This window comes from Erpetoichthys calabaricus, chromosome 1 (assembly GCF_900747795.2).
Source record: "Erpetoichthys calabaricus chromosome 1, fErpCal1.3, whole genome shotgun sequence".
Classification (NCBI taxonomy): domain Eukaryota; kingdom Metazoa; phylum Chordata; class Cladistia; order Polypteriformes; family Polypteridae; genus Erpetoichthys; species Erpetoichthys calabaricus.
This window is the reverse complement of record NC_041394.2, coordinates 176938442-176959094: the sequence shown is the minus strand read 5'-3', so window position 1 is coordinate 176959094 and position 20653 is coordinate 176938442. Positions and strand designations below refer to the sequence as shown.

The 20653-nt window shown below is 38.5% G+C and overlaps 2 protein-coding genes across 4 annotated transcripts in view; one reads left to right on the top strand and one right to left on the bottom strand.

Annotated features, from left to right (window-relative positions):
* cfap54 (cilia and flagella associated protein 54) overlaps positions 1-20641 on the bottom strand; it is a 212851-nt gene extending 192210 nt beyond the window's left edge. The window contains exons 1-12 of one of the 3 annotated variants that reach the window (XR_007934367.1): positions 20339-20641; positions 15927-16032; positions 15708-15851; positions 13093-13264; positions 10912-10970; positions 10538-10681; positions 9470-9583; positions 6112-6213; positions 5846-6038; positions 5413-5514; positions 4872-4984; positions 3848-3956 (exon numbers count right to left, since the gene is read on the bottom strand). Coding sequence is in view for 2 of the 3 variants with exons in the window: in XM_051924377.1 (XP_051780337.1) it covers positions 3848-3956; positions 4872-4984; positions 5413-5514; positions 5846-6038; positions 6112-6213; positions 9470-9583; positions 10538-10681; positions 10912-10970; positions 13093-13264; positions 15708-15851; positions 15927-16032; positions 20339-20472 (1492 nt within the window). In the remaining variant the exon portion in view is untranslated. The remainder of the gene's footprint in view (positions 1-3847; positions 3957-4871; positions 4985-5412; positions 5515-5845; positions 6039-6111; positions 6214-9469; positions 9584-10537; positions 10682-10911; positions 10971-13092; positions 13265-15707; positions 15852-15926; positions 16033-20338) is intronic. The other 2 variants (XM_051924377.1, XM_051924375.1) reach the window with 2 other exon arrangements.
* Positions 1-20653, top strand: part of hdac10 (histone deacetylase 10) — a 313475-nt gene that overhangs the window by 18584 nt on the left and 274238 nt on the right. The gene's annotated exons all lie outside the window — the stretch shown is intronic.

The window sequence follows — 20653 nt, the reverse complement described above, 5'->3', positions numbered from 1 at the left end:
ACATTTTGAAAATTTTGATTTTAATATTCTTGGCTTTGTCACTTCTATGTTTTTTCACTACATTTTAAAATATTTTTATCAATCTCATTTGTTTTAGTCTTTTTGTGTTTTCATGTTATGTTTCTGGTTCCCAAAGGGTTACATACTAATGACATTTCTTCATTTGTATGTGAATTTCCCCTTGGGATTAATAAAGTATCTATCTATCTATCTATCTATCTATCTATCTATCTATCTATCTATCTATCTATCTATCTATCTATCTATCTATCTATCTATCTATCTATCTATCTATCTATCATTTGAAAAGCTCAAATTCAGTTGAACAAGCTTTACTAAAGTGGACTATACACATTTTCTGGAAGCATTTATGTATTATTATTATTAAAAAAGATACAGGTGTATTGTATTTGTGAACATATGACAGGATAACTGACATGTGGATTATGCAACATGACTTCTGTTTTTAATTTGTTATAGGATTCTTTGGCAATAAAAATAATTTAAACAGCCTTTTCAAATTAAATGTCTTTTTACAAATGAATAATATTCTCCAGCAATGCCATTTTGGTTTCAGTTTCGGTACCACCACTTTGTATCTTGTATTTTCTTAGTTACTAGGAGGTTGCTTGTCTGGATGACCAGGGGCCTCATGTATAACGCCGTTCGTTAGAACTCACACTCTAACATGGCGTAAGCACAAAAGTGGGAATGTGCGTATGCACAGAAAAATCCAGATGCAGGAATCTGTACGTACGCAAACTTCCACGTTCTTCCGTTACATAAATCCCGATCAGCGTGAAAAGTAACGCACTTGCACACGCCTGCTGTCCCGCCCCAACTCCTCCCAGAATTATGCCTCTTTAAATATGCAAATCAATATAAATAGCCCTTAAGCTCAGTCTTCTGTGAAAAGACAATGGGAAAAGCACGGGGGGAAAATATAAGAATTTCAGCGAATACCAAGTGAAGGCAAAGAAAAACGTACTATTTGTTGGTTTAAACCACAGGTGTTGTAACTCCAGTCCTCGAGGGCCGCAGTGGCTGCATGTTTTCATTCTAACCATCTTCTTCATTAGTGAGCTGTTTTTACTGCTAATTAACTTCTTTTGCTTTAGTTTTAATTAACTTGACTCAGGCCCCTTAGTTGTCTCTTTTTCCTTAATTAGTAGCCAAACAATAATGAGACAAACAAGCCACCATATGACCAGCTCACCTGTGCCCATCACTCAATATCTGAAAATAAAGAAAGGTGAATTTCTCAGTAAGGTTGAAGTCTCAGATCACCAAAACATGTTGACGGTGTTCTTAGAAAAAACAGAAAAATCAACAAATTTGGAAATGTCTGCTGTGGCAGAATGAGAGCAGCAACAAGCCATTGAATTAAATAACGGGCTTAATTAACAGCAAGAATCAGCTTCTCATTAAGAGACTGTTTGGAGTGAATTTGGTTGGAGTTTGAAATCCCAGTTTAGCTGGTCATCTGTTGGCTCATTTCACGTCTCATTTCTGTTTGGCTGCCATTTAATGAAGAAACAAATCAATTCAGAGGACTGAATCCTTAAAAACAGGACTATTGAAATGAAGGGAAAATGAGTTAATTAGCAGTGAAAACTACTCACTGATTAGGAAAAGGGTTAGAATGAAAACCTGTAGCCACTGCGGCCCTCCAGGCCCGGAGTTCGACACTCCTGGTTTAAACAGTGGTATAAACAAGAAAAGGAAGTTGATCGAGTGACATAACGTGTCGGAGAAGGTCAAAAGCTCAAGTTCACAAAGTCGCACAGTGCCCGAAATAAAAAAGAAGTTGTCAGATATCAAAGTCGCCGTGAAAAGCCGAGTCGTAGCCCACCGTCTGAGTGTCATATGAAAGCTTATTAGGGTACAGAGAAAAAAAAATAGGCACACAGTGTGAAAAAAGCACGAAATGTCAACTTTAATCTCGAAATTTCCACTTTAATCACGTAGTTTATTTTGTCATTAAAGTAGAACATCATAAAATTTATCTTAAAATCATTTCATTATTAGTTTCTCAAATCCCATCGTAACTAAAGTAGCACGTTAAATGCTTTGTTTTGTATTTGATCTTCTATGTGCTCTATGTGTGTGAATCACTACGTGCTTACTGGCTTTCTCTTCCTCTAACAGGACACAAAATCCATTACATTCATAATATTACAGCTCTCTGAATAATTAAAATACTGAGATCTATACATGATATCATTTTCATGATGACAGGAGTTAAAACATGTTATTAAACATGGGAACACGGTGGCGCAGTGATTGTGCACGACCTTCGATGAAATAATTTTTTACAGCAATACTGTCTCTTTCAAACGCACTAACCCTCAATTCCTGTCTTTCCTTTTCTTTCTCCAAATACCCAATCGCTACACAATCAGCTCTGTAATAGACGTTAAGCCATCTGTAAGCTTAGAACGCCAATTCTTCAAAACTTTTTTTTAAGGAACGTTGAAATATCTTCGTAGTGCATGTTTAATTATTCTATCCTTCATGCCAGTCCCAGTGAAGCATACAGTGCGAGGCTGGAACAATCCGTGAACGGAGCGCCAGATCCTTGCTACCGTAGCGACACCGTGTCCTTTAATTATTAACAATATAGATTATTTAAATGAAGTTAAAGTTTTATCTGTATAATAAACATATTTTGCTGCATTTCATCTTAAAAATGATATCGTCATCATATGTAAATACACGCATTATAAAGTGGCACAGGTTGTACAATATTATAACTGTAGTGTACGTTTACAGTGAGGTGATTGTACTTATAAGTCCAAACAGTTCTACAAGGAGCACTTGATGAACTGATTGATTGCATTTAGAGCACTTGGGATGAAACTCTTTTGAACCACAAGGTCCATACAGGAAAGGTTTTGAAGTGTTTGCCATGTGAGAAGCAGTTCAAATAGGAAGCATGGCTGAGGCAGCGTGTGCTTGATGCTGTATACCGATAATTCTCTTTCCGATCAGCTGCTCCGAGTGGTGCAGTGAGAGTAATATGGAAAAGATGATCCGCTGTGGCAACCCCTAACTGGAGCAGCTGAAAGAAGTAAAAGAAGGTGCAGTAAGAGTAACAACGCTAAAGCAGTTATGGTATTTGGAATAGTTTGACCATTCTGTGGACCATTATATTGTTACTGGTTAATTACAATCAGATGCATTAAACTAATACACTGAAATTAACCGCATATTGTTTATTTATAAAGCCGCATCAGGGATGTGGATCTGGAAAAGAAAGGGTAACCACACAGGAACAGTAGCACTGCTTTGACGCTGGGTGCCGCCAGTCTGCAAAACCAAGCGGAGAACCTGCGTACGCCAGGGTATGAGGTACCGTGGAAATGTGTGTGGCTTTACGCCAAGTTTAGGTTTTATACATCACGATTTGAGCGTGGAAACATTCATACACAACATTTCTGTGCGTACGCACCATTTATACATGAGGCCCCAGGAGTGTGCAAAACGACATATAATTGCTATGGCTGTATAAAAAGTCAGTGCCATGCAATATCAAAAGCTTCTATTTTCTGCTCTTTTTTTACTCTCTAGCAATGAACTCTTTTCTGTCTTTTTGACCACATCCTTTAACATCCATTTTGGTTCAGTTTACATATATTTCTGGTTGTTACCAAAGTTTTCAGCTGCAGCAGCAGGTTTTTGCATATCACTTACATGGAAGAACATGTCTCCACCGATTTAAACACATAAGGTTTGTATGTTGCCTACAGATGTGATGTCAGTAAGCTATAATAGAGCCAGAGAGATTTTTACTGTCTTTTTAAGAAACTAAGTGGAAGGCTGGCCCCTTCATCCCACTCTCACTCACCCTGTGATGGTGCTCCTCGGAAATGCTTCTGGCTTGACAGAAGTGGCATCACGGCAAGAAGAAGAGTCAGGTCCTGTCCTTCCTTCTGTGCCACTGGATCTTTGAGGCTCTAAAGAATATAAGAGAAAAAGAAGAGCATAAGTATTCAGGGTGGCTCTGAACCACAATTGTCCGAAAAGGAAAACCAGTAATATCTAAAACTGCAAAGGCTTTCAGATCAGAATGGTCATGTAGAAAAGAAAACATTGTTAAGGTAATGCCTGCTTTGGCTACACCTATTTTAAGGGATTAACTACTGAAACCACTTGTATTTACCTATTTTCAAATTTGGTTAATTCAGTTCAAGGCCAACCTATTTCAGCAGCATCAGCCACAAGGCAGAAACCAGCACTGGACAGTGTGGCGGTCCATGTCAGCTAACATTCACTTACACAAACACTCATACCTGACCAATATGGAGCCAACAATAAAACTAACAGGAGGAGAAGCAGAGTACCCACGGAAAAAGAAAGCAGGCATAGACAGAGCATGAAAACTCCTTACAGACAGAGATCAGGTCAGGATTCAGACTGAGGACTCTGGATCTAAGAGGCACACTATTCACTGGACATCTTCAGTACTTACAACGATATCTATTGATTCATTCAGATATGTTGGAACGTAAACCGCTAAAAACGAAATGTTTAGGAAGCATGCTTAGAAAATAATTGTGCCAAGTTTATAACTGCATAATAAGAAAGCCAGAAACAAAATACAATTTACATTCTGATGGAAAGTTACAGTATTTCTGAAGCACTTTTTAGAAGATGTGTAAGTTATATATGCATTGTAAAACATTTAGATAACTGACTGATTGACTAGAAACAATTGAATGGCATAAAAACAACCTCCTACTTAGAGATGGGTTAGGCAGATAACTAGCTGCCAGAAGCAAGCTTGCCCATCCCCATGCTGATGTAGCACCATTGAAGCCAACAGTAAAGAGACCATTTCAAGAATTTCTGTGCCCACTATTCAAACTCACCATCAGCAGGCTGATCATTGGGCTGGAAAGTGATTCAAATGTGTCCCACTGTTCATAGAGGAAAGTTAGTTTAACCAGCTTTGCAGCAGCCTCTGCTGATACTCCATTCTCACCTGAGATAAGAAATAAGAAAAATCTTACTTTGTATAGTAAACTGTTAATCATGTTTATGTTCAGCCTAAGCACTCTGATGTTCTCTCTATACTGGGGTTCAGTTTTTTTGTGCGCACTGGGCTCAGACGTGAAAGTACACTTAAGAAGAATAAACCAAACTGAATTAAATTGAAATAGGTTAAATTAAATGAATGTTCATGTATACTTGTTAGACTAGAGGATTTATGATAGAGGAAATATGAGTGTTGAAGACCATGGTGACAGCAGAGTTTTTTAATAACTGCAGAGTTATAGAGAAAGGAAATTGAGGAATCTAATATTAACGTCCTGTGATTTGGTGGCCGTTACTTCAACCAGCAAATCACACTACCACTCTTTAAGAACTTGAACTGTGTTATTAATGATCAAAAGAATCATGGTAGCTCACCAGACACAGCTAACTGTAGCAAGGATTTTGAATCTATGACTCCACCAATGGGTTGTGAGAAGTTCATGAGTTGTCCCACACGATCCCCTGAACCACCTCCACCTGAAAAAAAAGATACATTAAGAAATCATGATCATATGGACTCCTAAGCTTTTAGTACATTCACAGCATAAAAGAAAACTCTTATATGCTTTGGCCCTCCTCACTGTCCATTTTCACTAATACACGGGCAGAGCCGCGGGGCACAGCTAGTATACTATATTTTCATAAAATGTCTCTGATAGATCACTCTTTCTATGGGAATCAGATCTGGTTTGACTTCAGTTAAAAAATTGTGCTATGGAGTATCTTTGAGTCATGAGAGACATTTCCTTTTGTAGACAATGAACACCTTGGACTAAGACGTAATGGAAGCTATAAGAAGCCTGTCTACCTGCAAGAATAGCAGTTCCAGCCCACAATAGTTCTTGAGTGACCTCCATGACCTCTTGTTCCTCATGTATCCCAGTCTGCAAAACTCTGCGGGAGCTGTCCCAAAGAGCTTCTATCACAGCCAAGAACTGGGCCGCACTCCCCTCAAACATCTCCACCAAGAGGCGCTCAGTGCCAGTGCGTGGCCAAGGTATCTAGAAAACAGACGGTGGAGATAAGAATCAGGTAGAAGAGGTGGAAAAAACAGGCATTCGTCACACAGCTTACCACAAACATGTCCTTAATGACACTTCTCTGCCTCGGTCGAAACAGACCTTTAGGTTTCCTTCTGCTCTCACAGACAGCCCGCTTGAAGACCATTACTGCCATCTGAAGCAAAGCAAAAATGGAACAAATAAAGAAATACTAGGGGGCTCCGCCCCCTACTCGCTTCGCTCGCCAACCCTGGTGTTGTGAAATTACAAAGAGCGTGATGTATGAATGAGATATAGCATAGTGTGAAGGTGTAGATGACGCATATAGGAAGCAAATAAAGTTGTGCGTATTGTTTGTCCTTGTGATTTGTTGATGGTCATGGCCAAGGTTGGTTTTAATGGGGAACTGTCGCCGTTTAAGAGTAAAAGGTAATTCCAGGTTTGAACTTGTAAGGTTAATTCTAGGAATCAGAACAGTATTGTTAGCATGTGATGTTGTAAGAAGTTTTGTTTCAATAACATTGTGTGGCATGGTGTTGACGACTAAACGTGTAGCATTGCATAAACACTGTTTAGTGTTAAGGTTTCTTAATAGCATGATTATTGTTCCGTTTTAAGGCTAAGATTGTGTTGTGTTAATCCGGCTGGGTTAATAGTGTTCAAATATTCTAATGGGAAATTAAGATGGTCATTGTCGTCATCAGAGTCAACTTTGTCAGAGCTTAGAAAGAGCTGTGTAACTCCAGGAAGTAATGAAATGACCTGGTTACTAATGTGATCAACATTAATATTTTTGGACATAATATAGTTTGTTGTGTTAAAAGGGGTATTTGGTGTAATGAGATTGCTGTTCCAAATATCTCCGTAACTCTTTTGAAAGCAATGCCAATTGTCTGCGTATTTTAAGGTGGACTGCAGAATAGCCGAGCGCATGGAATGTGGACCAATAGCTAAGCACTCTAATTTGACCCTTTTGACAATAACGTGTAAATTCATTACTTGTATTGCTAGTTGTTTCTTCAGGGAAGTTAAGTGAATGATAATGATTGTAAATGACATTCAGTAATCCCAATGAATTTTCATGAATTGCGTTTATTTATTTTGTCCCTTCGCTGCCGTTTTTGTATCTGTGAGACTCGAGGTGTTTCGTTTTGAACCCTTGTCTGTTTCGATGCAGCACTTTGAGACGCGTGCTGTATGCGTGTATGTTCATTGTGTCTGTCCATTTGCGCTCGTTTCTGTTAATGTGTTAGTTGAGCTTTGCGTTTTTGGAGCTGAGACATTTTTTCTTCCGGGGTTTCAGAAGCGCGTTGTATGCGCTGACGTGTATTGTTTTTTTTTCATGCGGGTTCGTGTATTTGGTCCCGTCACTTGAGCCGTATCGTTTTGTACCTGTGATCGTGAATTCATTACTTGTTTGTTCTGCAGCGTTAGATATATGGATAAGTAATAAGGAGTATCGCACTCACTGTTAATATGGAGGCTTTTCTGTGGTTAAACGGTTAATAGTGGATCAGTATAATGAGATCGACCTATGCTGCCTAATTTGAATGTGTTCAGATGACGTATGTTTAATACGGACGGTTCGTTTAGTAATGGGCAGGGTTGCCACCCGTCCTGTAAAATACGGAATCCTCCCGTATTTGGGAATGAAAATTGCGTGTCCCGTTTTGAATCAATACGGGACGGGTTTTGTCCCGTAATGTTTTTATCATTTTTTTTAAAGCAGCGTCTCATGCAAATCATCTCACACGCATTTTATGAAGATGCCTCCTTTCCTACTTTTGATTGGGTAATACTTGATGTCATCGTTAGTTTGATTGGTCATTTTAACTGTCCAGTGAGTAGGGCGGGTCTTTTAAGTAGAGTCTGCAAAGTGTTGGCACTGGGATGTGGCCCCCGCTGCAGTATGTGTCCCTTATTTTTCTGTATTAAAAGTGGTAACCCTAGTGGGGCTTTGTGTCTCATTTCTTATTTATGTTAGTGTGGTCGTGGGTCCGAATCCTCGTTTTTGTGTATGTTTCTTGTGCTATGTCCGTAGTCTGTCCCGTTTTGTGTCCAATGGGTTTGTGTGGCGCTCACGTCTGACCTCTTTTTTTTGTGTGCTAGGGGCGCGTTGCCTCACTTTTTTATCTTTGTTAGTGGAGGGGGTGTTTGTGTGTAGTGGGTCTGAATCCTCTTCTTTGTGTGCATAGCATTTCGTGTGCTATGTGGCGCTTGCGTCTGACTCCTTTCTTTTTGGTGTTCTAGGGGCGTGTCACCTCATTTCTTATTGCAGTTACTGCAGGGGGGCTTTGTGTGTCGTGGGTCTTAATTCTCTTCTTTGTGTGTGTTCCGTTTCGTGTGCCATGGGCTTCGTGCACACAGCGCCGGCGTCTGATTCCTTTTTTCTGTGTGCTATGGGCGCCTCATTTCTAATTTTACATTGCTTCCCATGGGTGCGGCACTGTGTGCGTCGCCGGCGTTTCACTCCTTTTTTCTGTGCTGACTCCTTTTTTCTGTGGTCGCGGCGCTTCATTTCTTTGACTCCTTTTTTCTGTGCTCACTCCTTTTTTCTGTGGTCTCGGCCGCCTCTCGCGGCGCCTCATTTCTTGGGGCGCCTGCGCAGTACGTCTTTTTGCGGCTACGGCCCATGGCCGGATGTCCCTGCGTCCATCCAGTTTACCATTCTCGGTTAGTAATGTGGATTAATGGACAGAGGTCACAGTAAGTAGTGTGCTCAGACTTCATTTGGGTTAACAGATCCTTTTAATAGCTGACTTAAGGACCTAAGTAAAGCTGGCTTTGAAAACGACATTGGCGTGAGTGGCCAAAGTGAAATGCCAAGTATTAAAAACATAGTTAATGGGATAAAAGATAAAATGGTGCCAGCAGCTCACAATTTACTCTTGCATCATTATTTACTTTAATGCTTCTTTTTGTCTTTTATTTCTTGAAATGATTAAAAGATCTGTCCATCTCAATATTCTCTGTTGTACTCAGCTATGATTAAATAGTTGAAGATTTGTTTGCAAAGAAAGTGAAGTTGTTGGACTTTGTTTCTTACTAAGTCATAGCAGTGGCCTACAAAGTAGAAGACCCATGGTACGTATTAGATATACAAAACTGTTGGATTCCATGTGTGACCAGAGTAACAAATCTAACAAAGAAAGTTAGGGGCATCGCTATCCTTGTTTAATCACAGCAACTACCTAGCTTCAGTTCAGCAAATGCAGGAATTTATGGAGTATCCCAGGACAAACTTGCATAGCAAAATGGATATATTCATTGTGCACAATACGTACCTCAAGGGAGGAGCATGTACTGGTCAGAGCCAAAAGGACATTGATAAAGATGATTGGCTTGCTTCATGTTTCTTAATTCTATTCCTCTATTCTTCTAATTTGCAACTTCCTACCTTGATTTCTGTTTGACTTCTAGTTCCATATTACCTTGATAGTGGCTTCTCGAAAGATCTTCTCTTCCTTAGGACTTGGTTGGGAGGCACTCTGTCCATGTAACTCACTCAGCTCACTGATCTTTCCCAAAGATCTCCGGGCAAAGACCTAAGTGATAGATAAAAAAGATGTGTTGTACAAAAATGTAGGTATTTTACAGTGTGGAATACCTGGGGGTGCACAAGCCACTCCAACCCTGAGTGAGAAAGGCAGAGACACAAGTTCAGCACACACTTTTTATTTTTTCCACACAGGAAACACTTTCCCTCATTTCCCACCTTCACAGCACAGTTCCCAGTACACAAAGCACAAAGCACTTTCTTTTCTTCCTTCTATTTCTCTCTCTTTCCCTCCACTTCTCCAGTAAGCTTCATCTCCCTACCTCCCCACTCTGGCTTCCCGAAAGTGGCGGCTAGGTCCTTTTATAGGACACCCAGAAGCACTCCAGGTGTCCAATGAGCTTCTTCCGGCAGTACTTCCGGGTGTGGCAGAGGAGCTGCCAAACAGGGCTTGGCAAATGTCCAGGCACTCACTGGGGGTGGCCACGGGTCACAGCAGGGTTGAGCATCTATGCTCCAAACCCATGACCCCACTGCAAGCCAGGGGGTTTGCCCTCTAGTGGAGACAGTGTTGAGAATAAGCTTTCTCCACCGGTCCTTCCATTATCGAGGCGTCCCGGCCAGGTAAAGGAGTTCCATTAGTCTTTTTACATAAATGATACAAAATAATGAAACAGGATTTGTGCAAGTGATGTAGCTCAGTGCTACCAAGCCAGAGATCAGTGTATGATATGAGAAAATTAAGACCATCATAAATCCACTTCAATTAAAATATTAGAATACATCTTTATTATATGTGAAGATGAGCTGTGCCCTGTTTTTGAAATGGTGTGTGCATTATTTAAAGAAAGAAAGAAAGAAAGAAAGAAAGAAAGAAAGAAAGAAAGAAAGAAAGAAAGAAAGAAAGAAAGAAAGAAAGAAAGAAAGAAAGAAAGAAAGAAAGAAAGAAATGCTTCAATAAAAATGCTAAGGCAAGATGCTATTGGATAACATGGTCACTCACCTCAGCCTGCAGGTCAGCCTGACAGTCATAGTAGCACTGACAAACAGCTGTGTAGAGTAGTGCCCTCCAGGGCAGATAGCCAACAGACAGCAGTGGTACAGAGGTCTCTGTGCACATGCTGGCCCACAGAAGGAAGTCCAGGGCCTGTAGGTCATCAACATAACAACATTTTCAGTATGTATAACTTAGCACAGCCACCCAGCCTTTTATATATGTATCTCTACCATCACAGGATATAATAAGTGTTCAAGCAAACTGCCATAAAGCATACAAATATGATTGACTGAGACAAAGTGGACCAACACAAATGTATGATTGAAATTATTTTCATCCCCATATTTCTAGTCATCCACAGTTAATGTGCATGCCATTACCTTAGCAGAGTAGCCCACAGCCATTAGGTGCCTGGAGATCACGTAGATGTGAAGTGTACCTGGACAAAAATCAAAGATTGCCATAAATCATTATTTACAAGGCAATTCAAAAGCAAATCAAATTGAAAGCACCCTCTTAAAACTTTAAGGAAAAACATTAAAAGAAAGAAAGAAAGAAAGAAAGAAAGAAAGAAAGAAAGAAAGAAAGAAAGAAAGAAAGAAAGAAAGAAAGAAAGAAAGAAAGAAAGAAGTTAGTAATAGTCTGGAATTGTGTAACATTAAGAAGGATATTTTCACAGCAAAGAAAGACACAGTTCTGCTCACAAATGAGCTTTGGAGAACGTCTATGAATCCAGAACTATGCCGAGGTGCATAAATGACAGAAGCTATCATTGGAAGAAAGATAATCTTTCTACACCCTCTCCTCAGGAAGTACCTTTAGAAGACTGAGAATTGAATATTATGTTTAGAAGAGGTTAAAAGTTCTACAAGCTGTACCACCCTAAAAAATTAATTCTTCATTTTATGCCCAGGTAATGAAATTCAAAGTTAGAGAAAATGAGTCTGAAATGAAATAAACGAGAGAAAGACAAAAAAACAAGCACAGAAAGAGCAGCAGTTTGCTACAAGATATTCATTCACAAACACAGCTATGCAAACTCTCATCTGGACAGTTTTTAGATAACAACTGACTTAAAAACAAACATGTGGAGCGTTGGAGATGGGCGGGCTTGCAACAAAATGTTTTGAGAGAGTATGCAAAATTTGTTTTTGGGCCCCCATTCTGCATGCATTTTATAAGGCACTAACTTGGCAGACACACTTATGCATGAAATTATATGCTATAACATATTGTTGACAATAATCTGACAATAGCAACAACAACAATAATATTTATCAAACCGGTATAGCATATGAGACCTGGATGCAGCAAAATAAACTTAAAGAGGACTGCAACTCTAGGCTTTAAATGTATTGCTAAAGGCTGATATTGTTCAAAGTACAAGTATGAGCATCTCTCAAATGGAATTACAGTAAAACTTACATTAAAACTCTGCATAATATCGCCCTCTATTGTTCATCCCCACCTATGACTTAAAAGATCATACTCTTCACTCCTTGTACGTTATAAATAGTTGTCTATAGTATCTTGCTAGAAAAAATCTTTTGATGTTGTGCATAGCGTGGATGATAATATTGCATATTTGCTGACATTGATAAGGATCAATAAACAGGATTAATGAGTAAATGATGAAAGATAATTAATATATTTCAATTTCATTGAATTTTTGTCATTAAATTAGGTCAGTTTATTTAAGAGACTTTAATCTAATGTATGTCTTTACGATTTAGGGGGTTGTGTAATATGATTATGCTGTCATCATCACTGAAAACTACCTTTTAGGCTGGTGATTTAACAAAGAGCCAAACAATGCAATGTCTGTGGCTGTTACAGGGCTTGATAGTAATACTTATACTTTCAGGCTAACAACTATGTACTACGTTTTTTTCCATTAAACGTATCCGAGACAAGAAAGGAAATTTTAAAAATTAAAAGACCATTCAGTCCACATTGCACCCCTTGGTTCTCAAATTGCTAGTAGAGAGTTTCAATTAATTATTATTATATAATTATATTATTAATTAATTATTTTAGAATGCATGCAAATCAGTCTAAAGTGTCACACTAGGTTGTCAGTTCTTTTATATTAAATTGTTAATGTGTCTCAGTCCCTGCATTCACCAATGCCATACAGCAAGTTCTCCACCGCGTTCCATGTTTTCATTAACGGAGAAGCAATGCAGATTTAGTGATCTGTATACTAGTCAGTGATACCCAGGACACTCAAGCGGCACTCAAGTCTTCTACTCAGTATCAGTATTTTGAAGGGAGTTTCTGAAAAAACATGGTGAAAACTTGATCAAAATGCCTAAAGAGTGTTTTAAGTGTTTTATTTGATTTTTAGAAGACGAATAAAAGGTAGGTCAGTTCACATTTAAACTATTCAAAACAAAAACAGCCTCCCAAGCAAATGAGTATACTGTACAGCCCTTTCCTTCTGATAAGATTTAACATAGACAAACTACTTTTTATAATTAGCTTGGTAAAGAAAGCTCAAAGGAGGTTTGTTTTATGTGACTGAAGCAGAAATAGGCAGGAAGAGACAAACTTAGAGCTACCATTGTATAGCAGCCAGCAGAGCTTCTCAATAGGCAGCAAGGCCTCAGTAGTCACCCTGAGGAAAGTCAAGATACTGATGACCTTGTTGATCGACTGCTCATTCTGCAGGATACTGTCACTCTCCTTTAGCAAGTGGTAGGTACAGATGCTGCTACCCTGTAGGGCGTGAAACTGAAAAAGAAAGAGTCAATGTTAATCAAACCGTTTCAAAGGTACACTAAGAACTAAGAAGGCTTTCAGGTGTTGTAACGGGTCAGGCAGAAACCCTACCATAACCAATGGGGAACTGTATTGAACATCATAATTAAGAATAATACTTTGAATGTGAAGAAAAGCAGATTAACTCAGATATTAACTATCAGTGCTTTTTCAAAGCTTTATATCCTTTGTTAACTATCGTACAAATTAACAAATTAAACTTCAAAATGCTCTAAGGTTAGAAAATTCTACATGAATGACCTAGAATAAATTTTATAATTTTAGTACAGCTGATCCATGGAGACTTAACAAACATTAGCCCTTTCACTTTTGAAAATAAGACCAGTCTCATAAATAGACAGCATAGATATTGACAACTGTCTGAGCACATCACAGGCCTTATAAAAACTAATTAGAAGGAAACACTGAAAACTAACTGTCTTCTTTCTTCCTGCACAGCTCCGATGAATTCCTGTATGCCTGTTTCCAGAATGTCAGTAGCTCTGCCTCTTCTTGTCCCCAGACTATAGAGCCCAGAAGAACAGCGAGTGATGGAGGCATACAAATGTGACTGAAGTATAAACTGTTGCTTAATATTTGAGAGAGGCATTAAATTAAGCTTTGTCCATCCTGGCCCTCAAATTTTTATACACTTTTGTATAATTTTGTTGTAATACACAAATTCTCAAACTTACATAATCCTGTTCAAGGAGTGGAGCAAAGCCTATCCACTAGACAGAGGGCAGGAAGGAAGCTTGGAAAGAGTGTTGTTATTAATTTAACAACAATGTTCTTGTGCTCATTAATTCATTGTTACATTATTATTATCTGTTGGGTGTTGAGGAATGTTGTGAGCAGCAAAACAACAAGGAGATGACTGAGAATCAAGAAATCATGGTCAAAAGACAGGCCAGGATCAGAATACCAAAGAAGCCAAAACAAGAATTAGTAACAAGAAACAAAGGATAAGATAAAAATCAAAATTCAGAATCTGAAAAGGATTGTAACCAGAATTCTAATGATAGAGTCTGCTTTGGAAATAAAACATCAATTTTAAGAAAAACACTATTGTATGCAACAAGAGATATCACATAGCGTGATCACTGCCCTGTTCATAGTGTAGGTTCCGTTATGTCATCTGCATGACGACTGAGATCAAGAGACCTTCAAAACAGCATTGCAAAAAATAAATAAAGCTAAGGTGTTACTGAAAATCAGCTTTTGTATTACAAAAGAAAAAGTTAAAACAATATCAGCTCATGCTTAAAACCACCAAAATAGCTAAAGATATACATCCAGACATTTTTATGTTTTTGATAGAAATTGATACCTTCTATTATCAAGTTACCATTAAGCTGATTAAAAATATAGCCAAAGTATTACTAGTGTGACTGTGACTGCCAAGGCTGAAGTTTACTTTTCTGTCCCTTTCAAAATGTTCTACTTTTGTGTATATATGTATATATTACTTATTTATCTATTATTGTATTTATTTATTTAAAGAGCTTCTGTAAAAAGCAAAATAAAGCTCTATCTATCTATCTATCTATCTATCTATCTATCTATCTATCTATCTATCTATCTATCTATCTATCTATCTATCTATCTATCTATCTATCTATCTATCTATCTATCTATCTATCTATCTATCTATAATGGCTATTACTGCTTGAAATAACTGATTTTTAACTTATTATTCACATATGTCTGCAATGCCCCAGTTTTACCAGCAATCCCTTCAGTGTCCTAATGATAAACTCCCAAAGCTTAGCTGTAATTAGTCCTGTTTACATGTTATTTGGCTATTAGAGAAGCCTTCCTAAATTAATTTGCACCAGTGAAACCTGTTGTTCTGTTTACTTGCTTTACCTATTACATTCTTAAAGTTCAGCTCTGGGCTTAATAATGGCCAAAATTAAACGGCTTTCTCAAGAAATGTCAGTCTATTTTTTTTTATTCTGACCATTGGGGAAGGTCCAGACTGACAATTATTTAAAAGGATAAGGACATCGGAGTGTGTAATGTGAGAAACAAAAGCCTTACAGGTCCTCAGTTGCCTTCTTCACTAAATGCACACCAATACTACTATCACCTGTAATAGAGAAAAGACGACTCCGGGATGCTGAGCATGATACACTTTTCCAGTCATCTTCTGTCCAATGTCTGTGCTCTTTTGCCCATTTTAACCTTTTCCTTTTCTTTGCCAGTTTCACATATTAAAGTGTAAAAATGGTCTTCACAGAAATGTAAATTTTGCATGCAAAAGGGTATGAAATGGCACTATCTGTCTTTGCTGTAACAATGAAGTATCACCCCTCCAGTGCAGCAGATCTTTATTTTTGTTATGGAACACTGCAGATGCTGATTTGGTATCTGCGTTTTTGTTCATAACTGAGCACTAAATGTTTCTACATACCGTGAGAGCTGCAGTTTCCACCCCCAGTCCTTCAGGGAAGAACACACTTCTGAAGCTGTTCACATCAGTAATCTCATCTAAGTTGAAGGAGCCAAATTTCTGTAGGTAACGTTCATAGGATTGCCATAATGCCAGGTCATACATCTGCAGGAAGAACATGACAAGCATGAGGAGATGCATCTCCAGTCATCTCAGTTTTCAAGAAAGCATCTTACTGACCTGCAATTTATAGAGAAAATCGCCAAATTCCAGGAGCTTCTCCTCAAAGTACATAGGTGGCAACCTGGGCTTGTACTTATTGAAAATATTAAACAGACTTCTGGCCCTTCAAAAGAAAATAAAAAAAAAAGAAATCTGGAAATAGTAAGACACGTGATTTATTATGAAACCTTCCTGAAAAAGTGTAATGTGTCAAGACTTTTAGGTTGCCAGATCAGTTCTTCCTAAAAACGATGCATGCAAATACTGGTGTCAAGTCACTTCACAGCAAAAATGTCAAATATAAAACGTGCAAAACAATGCCACCCAGATTGGAAAGACCACATCTGCCATGTGTAGAAGATTCTGATAATAAGAGCCTTGCAAGTGTGCATTAAATCAAAACAAATCAATGCTTTTGTCATAGTTACCTAAGAAAAGCAGTCCAACGTGCTTTACACCTGCCCTGAATTTGCTATTAGAAAACAAAAGATACTTAAATGTATACTACTATATGATTATTGAGTAAACTGTTAGAAAGTGCACAAGAAGAAGAAGAAATAAAATTGAAAAACTAAATTTAAAGTGCACTCATGCCAAACAAGCTGGCTCAGATTCCAGGGTACAGACAGCTATTCCAGTTGTCTTACCAAAGTGCTGCATTGTTACATAAACAAAAATAAGAGACAATCATGTGACAGAAATGGTCTGCCTAGTCCTAATATTCTATCTAAACCCATAAATGAAGAGGCTGCTTTAGAGGAACACATCCATATCAAAACAAATGAGAATACTTTTTATTCATTCTGAACAAGGATCTTGAGTTACAGGTCCAGTTTACATTACCATCATTATTATTTTCCTAGTGCAGAAATACAAAATGAAGAAGTTCTGTGGTCAGTGCAGCTGAATAACAACTTTAGAGACCCAAGTTTGAATTGCTGCCTCGTTACAGCATGCATCATTTTTGTATATTTTTCACATGTCTCTCAGATTATTTGATAGATACTCCACCTCTCCCTCAACATCACAAAAACAAGGCTTGTGAGTATTCGCTCTAAATCAGCGCATTGTAAATTAGTGTGGGTGTCTGTGTCGTTATGCTCTGTGTTGGACTGGCATTGGGTTAGATTCTCCCTCGTACCTGAAAGATGAATGAGAAGTACAAAAATAAAACAGAACACTTACTTAAAAAATAACTACTTAATGTGGGAGAAAACACACAAAACCAATGAAAAAATACGCATTACTCCAACTGTGGCCTGCCTTTACAGTGCTAGGTATCTCACCTACCTGAAGCATACTTCTTTTCTCCTCTCATTCTGTTGTTCAGCTTTCTCCTGTTGAAGAACAATTGCTTCTACACAAGATTCGAGCATTCCATTTTAATGAAATTGCACAGAAACGTGCAGATCGTACTTAACCTCATATATTGCAATGTATCCCCATATGTGTTTGTGGACATGGTCGCTGGCTTTATCTAAACCACTCAAGTTTTCTCTGAACATGAAATCCAGCCTTGCAGGTTGCAAACGTAAAGATAACATTACACTGAAGTGATCAAATATTACTGTTTTACAAGTCTCCGTGTGTGGTGGAAGTGTGGTTATTGGAGCTATCTCACAGTTGCAGAGTCTTGAAATCAAATCCAGTCCAGTCACTATCTTAATGGGAGTTCCCTAAGAATTCTGGAAGTCCTTAAGATCAGAATAATAGGTGGACAAAGCGGCCTAAATGGCATTTTAACGGCTGTTACAAAGCAGCACACTAGCGCAGTGGTTAGAACTGCTGACTCACGCATCCAGCATCTTCAGTGCAAATCCTGTCTGGGTGGAATTAACACATTCGCCCTGTGTTTAAATGGATTTTTATCTAGTTATCCCAGTTTTCTCCCTTATCTCTGAAGATGTGCAGGTCAGATAAATTGGTAAGTCCAAGTTAGTTACGTGGGTGTGTATGCATGTATGTGCCCTGAGATGTAATGGAACCCGAAACTGGGTTGTTTCCTGCCTTGTGCCCAGTGTTGCCAGGATGAGCTTGCATCCCATGATCTTACATAGGATTCAGCAGGTATAAAAATATATAAATGTAATTTTGATGATCACTGTAATTGGCTGTTATTGTCTTTACAATTCTCCTTTTCTTATTGGTGCACAATGGTGGCACCTGTTATTACTGGCATTTTGATGAAGCAATTTGTTATTTCCAAGGGAGTGGAAATTAGAAAGAATCTGCCATCCACACTGACTAAATAACAAACCTTTCTCAGACTCAGCCATAATTGTTGACATTTATAGGACACTGTAAAATCTCCTGGGCTAGATCACCAGCTAATCAAGGACAGCTAGACTTTGATCTGCCTTTGTTGTTGTTTTTTGTATCCTCAATGACCATGGCCCCAGATGTTTTTGTTTCCTGATAGTACAATATTCTAGACTGTCCTATGCTGGGCTAGTATTATCACTTCAAGAGAGGCCCACCAAATCCTTTAGGAGATAGTAATGGAGGACAAAAAGGTAACAAAACTGATGGCCAATATGAACAATGCTGCACATTCTCTCTATGACACTCTAGTTAAGCACTTTAGATCATTTACATGTGTCAAGAAATGCTACTGGGGTTCCTTTACACCTATGGCAACACACCTTTATAATACCTCACTGATGAGACTGTGACAGCTCTTTTATTGTTTGCCATTAAGAAACTTTCTTTCTTTTTAATAATTCAGGTGTGTTATTGTTTGTAATAATATTTATTTATTTACTGAACTTCTGTATGAAGCCAAATTTCCCTCTTGGGAGAAATAAAATTCTATCTATCTATCTATCTATCTATCTATCTATCTATCTATCTATCTATCTATCTATCTATCTATCTATCTATCTATCTATCTATCTATCTATCTATCTATCTATCTATCTATCTATCTATCTATCTATCTATCTATTCTGCCCTTTATCATAAATGTACTTTCTATAGGATAATGCATTGTTTTGCAAAGCTTACAGAATATCAAGCAAGTTCAAGGAATATGACAATTACTTTTAACTCCAATGGTCTGTACAGTCTCCAGTTTTCTATCCGATAGCAATACCAATGTAATGCTAGTCCACATGTAGCGCCTTTCTGAATCATTGCTACAAAGAATGCAATCTGTTCTAGATTAATAAAGTGGCCCTTAATAAAGTATATACGCTTATTGCCTGATGATTTTGCATTCTTTTTGTGGCCTACTGCATGCAGTGGCACAGCCAATGATACTACTAATGGGGGTTTAAGGAGCATTTGCTTTAGGGCCCATCCTAAAGGGGGATCTACAAATGTGACAAAAATAGTCTAGTAAGCAGCATTCTGATGTATCCTACTATAAAGCCTCATATAAATTATATATACTGTATATATTACAGCCCTGCGGTGGGTTGGTGCCCTGCCCGGGGTTTGTTTCCTGCCTTGTGCACTGTGTTGGCTGGGATTGGCTCCAGCAGAACCCCGTGACCCTGTAGTTAGGATATAGCGGGTTGGATAATGGATGGATGGATGGTATATATTATAGAATGCAAGGGGGCTTAGCCTGGCTAAATATCATGTTGAGGCTAAATGGTCTCCTGGAGCTGGGTCTGATTTCATAGAAGCTCTTATTTACCATATGCTATACATTTGGAATTTGTGTGTATTTGCATGGGGTTGCTTTGGGAGGTGTCATGTGCTTGAGTGGGGCCAACTAACAAGCTTGCTGCCTAGTTAAGGAACCTTGCTCCGCAACTGTCTGCACGTTATTTTGTGTTTTACTTGCACTTAATTTGTAAACATATAGTATTTATGTGGCTCATAAATGGATGTGTGCTATGAAAGATTCAATTGAATGAAATTGAACCTAGTCTGGTATTCAGTCCATGGCTAGTTTTAGCCTTGTGTTCGGAATTTTCTTTAGTGGAATAAGCAGGTTTGGAATATTGGCTGACGAATGGATGAATGGATCAGAACAATTCATACAAATGAAAAATAACTACACAGGAAACCCAGAGTCATTATTACATACTGTAGCACTTTCATTGAGAACACCCAGACAGCACATGAACAGCACATTACACATATTTATTGAGTTAAAAACAATGCACAACTGGAAAAGACATTTTTTAAATATGTGGTCAGGTCACGTTGAGAAAAGAAAATTTATGGGACTTCATAAATACAAGTCTATCTTCACCATTGCGAAAGAATACTGCTCTTCGCTTCCGATTACAAAGGCGAATACATAAAAAACATACGTAGCCATACTCAACTACAGAGATATGCATGCTTATATAAATAAATTTGTATAGATGGCCCGACAATCCCTTTACTGTGTGCGTACGCTAGGAAAAGCATGCTCCTGGGGCTTCACTACTCAAGTAAACACGCCTCTTGCCCGCTCACATAACACTCATACGTACCCCCGAAATCTTCCTTCTTGACTGCGCACTTTCTTCATATAACCCTTCAGCTCCTTGATCTCAGTATCAAGGGATAAGATCACTGGATTTTTCTTGTCTATTTTTCCATAAAAAATTGCCTGTAAAGGCTCCATGGCGGCTGTCTGACTCCGGCTCTTAAAGTTTGAGCAGCGTCTCCGGTTTCCACAGCGACCAGGGCAAATAAGAGGCGTGGAACGTTAGGAAGAGCAAACTCCACCCACAAGAGGTGTAAACGTGGTCGTCAAAGATGTATGCCTGTTGTTAACGCGGTCACGAGTAATACTGTCCATGGCT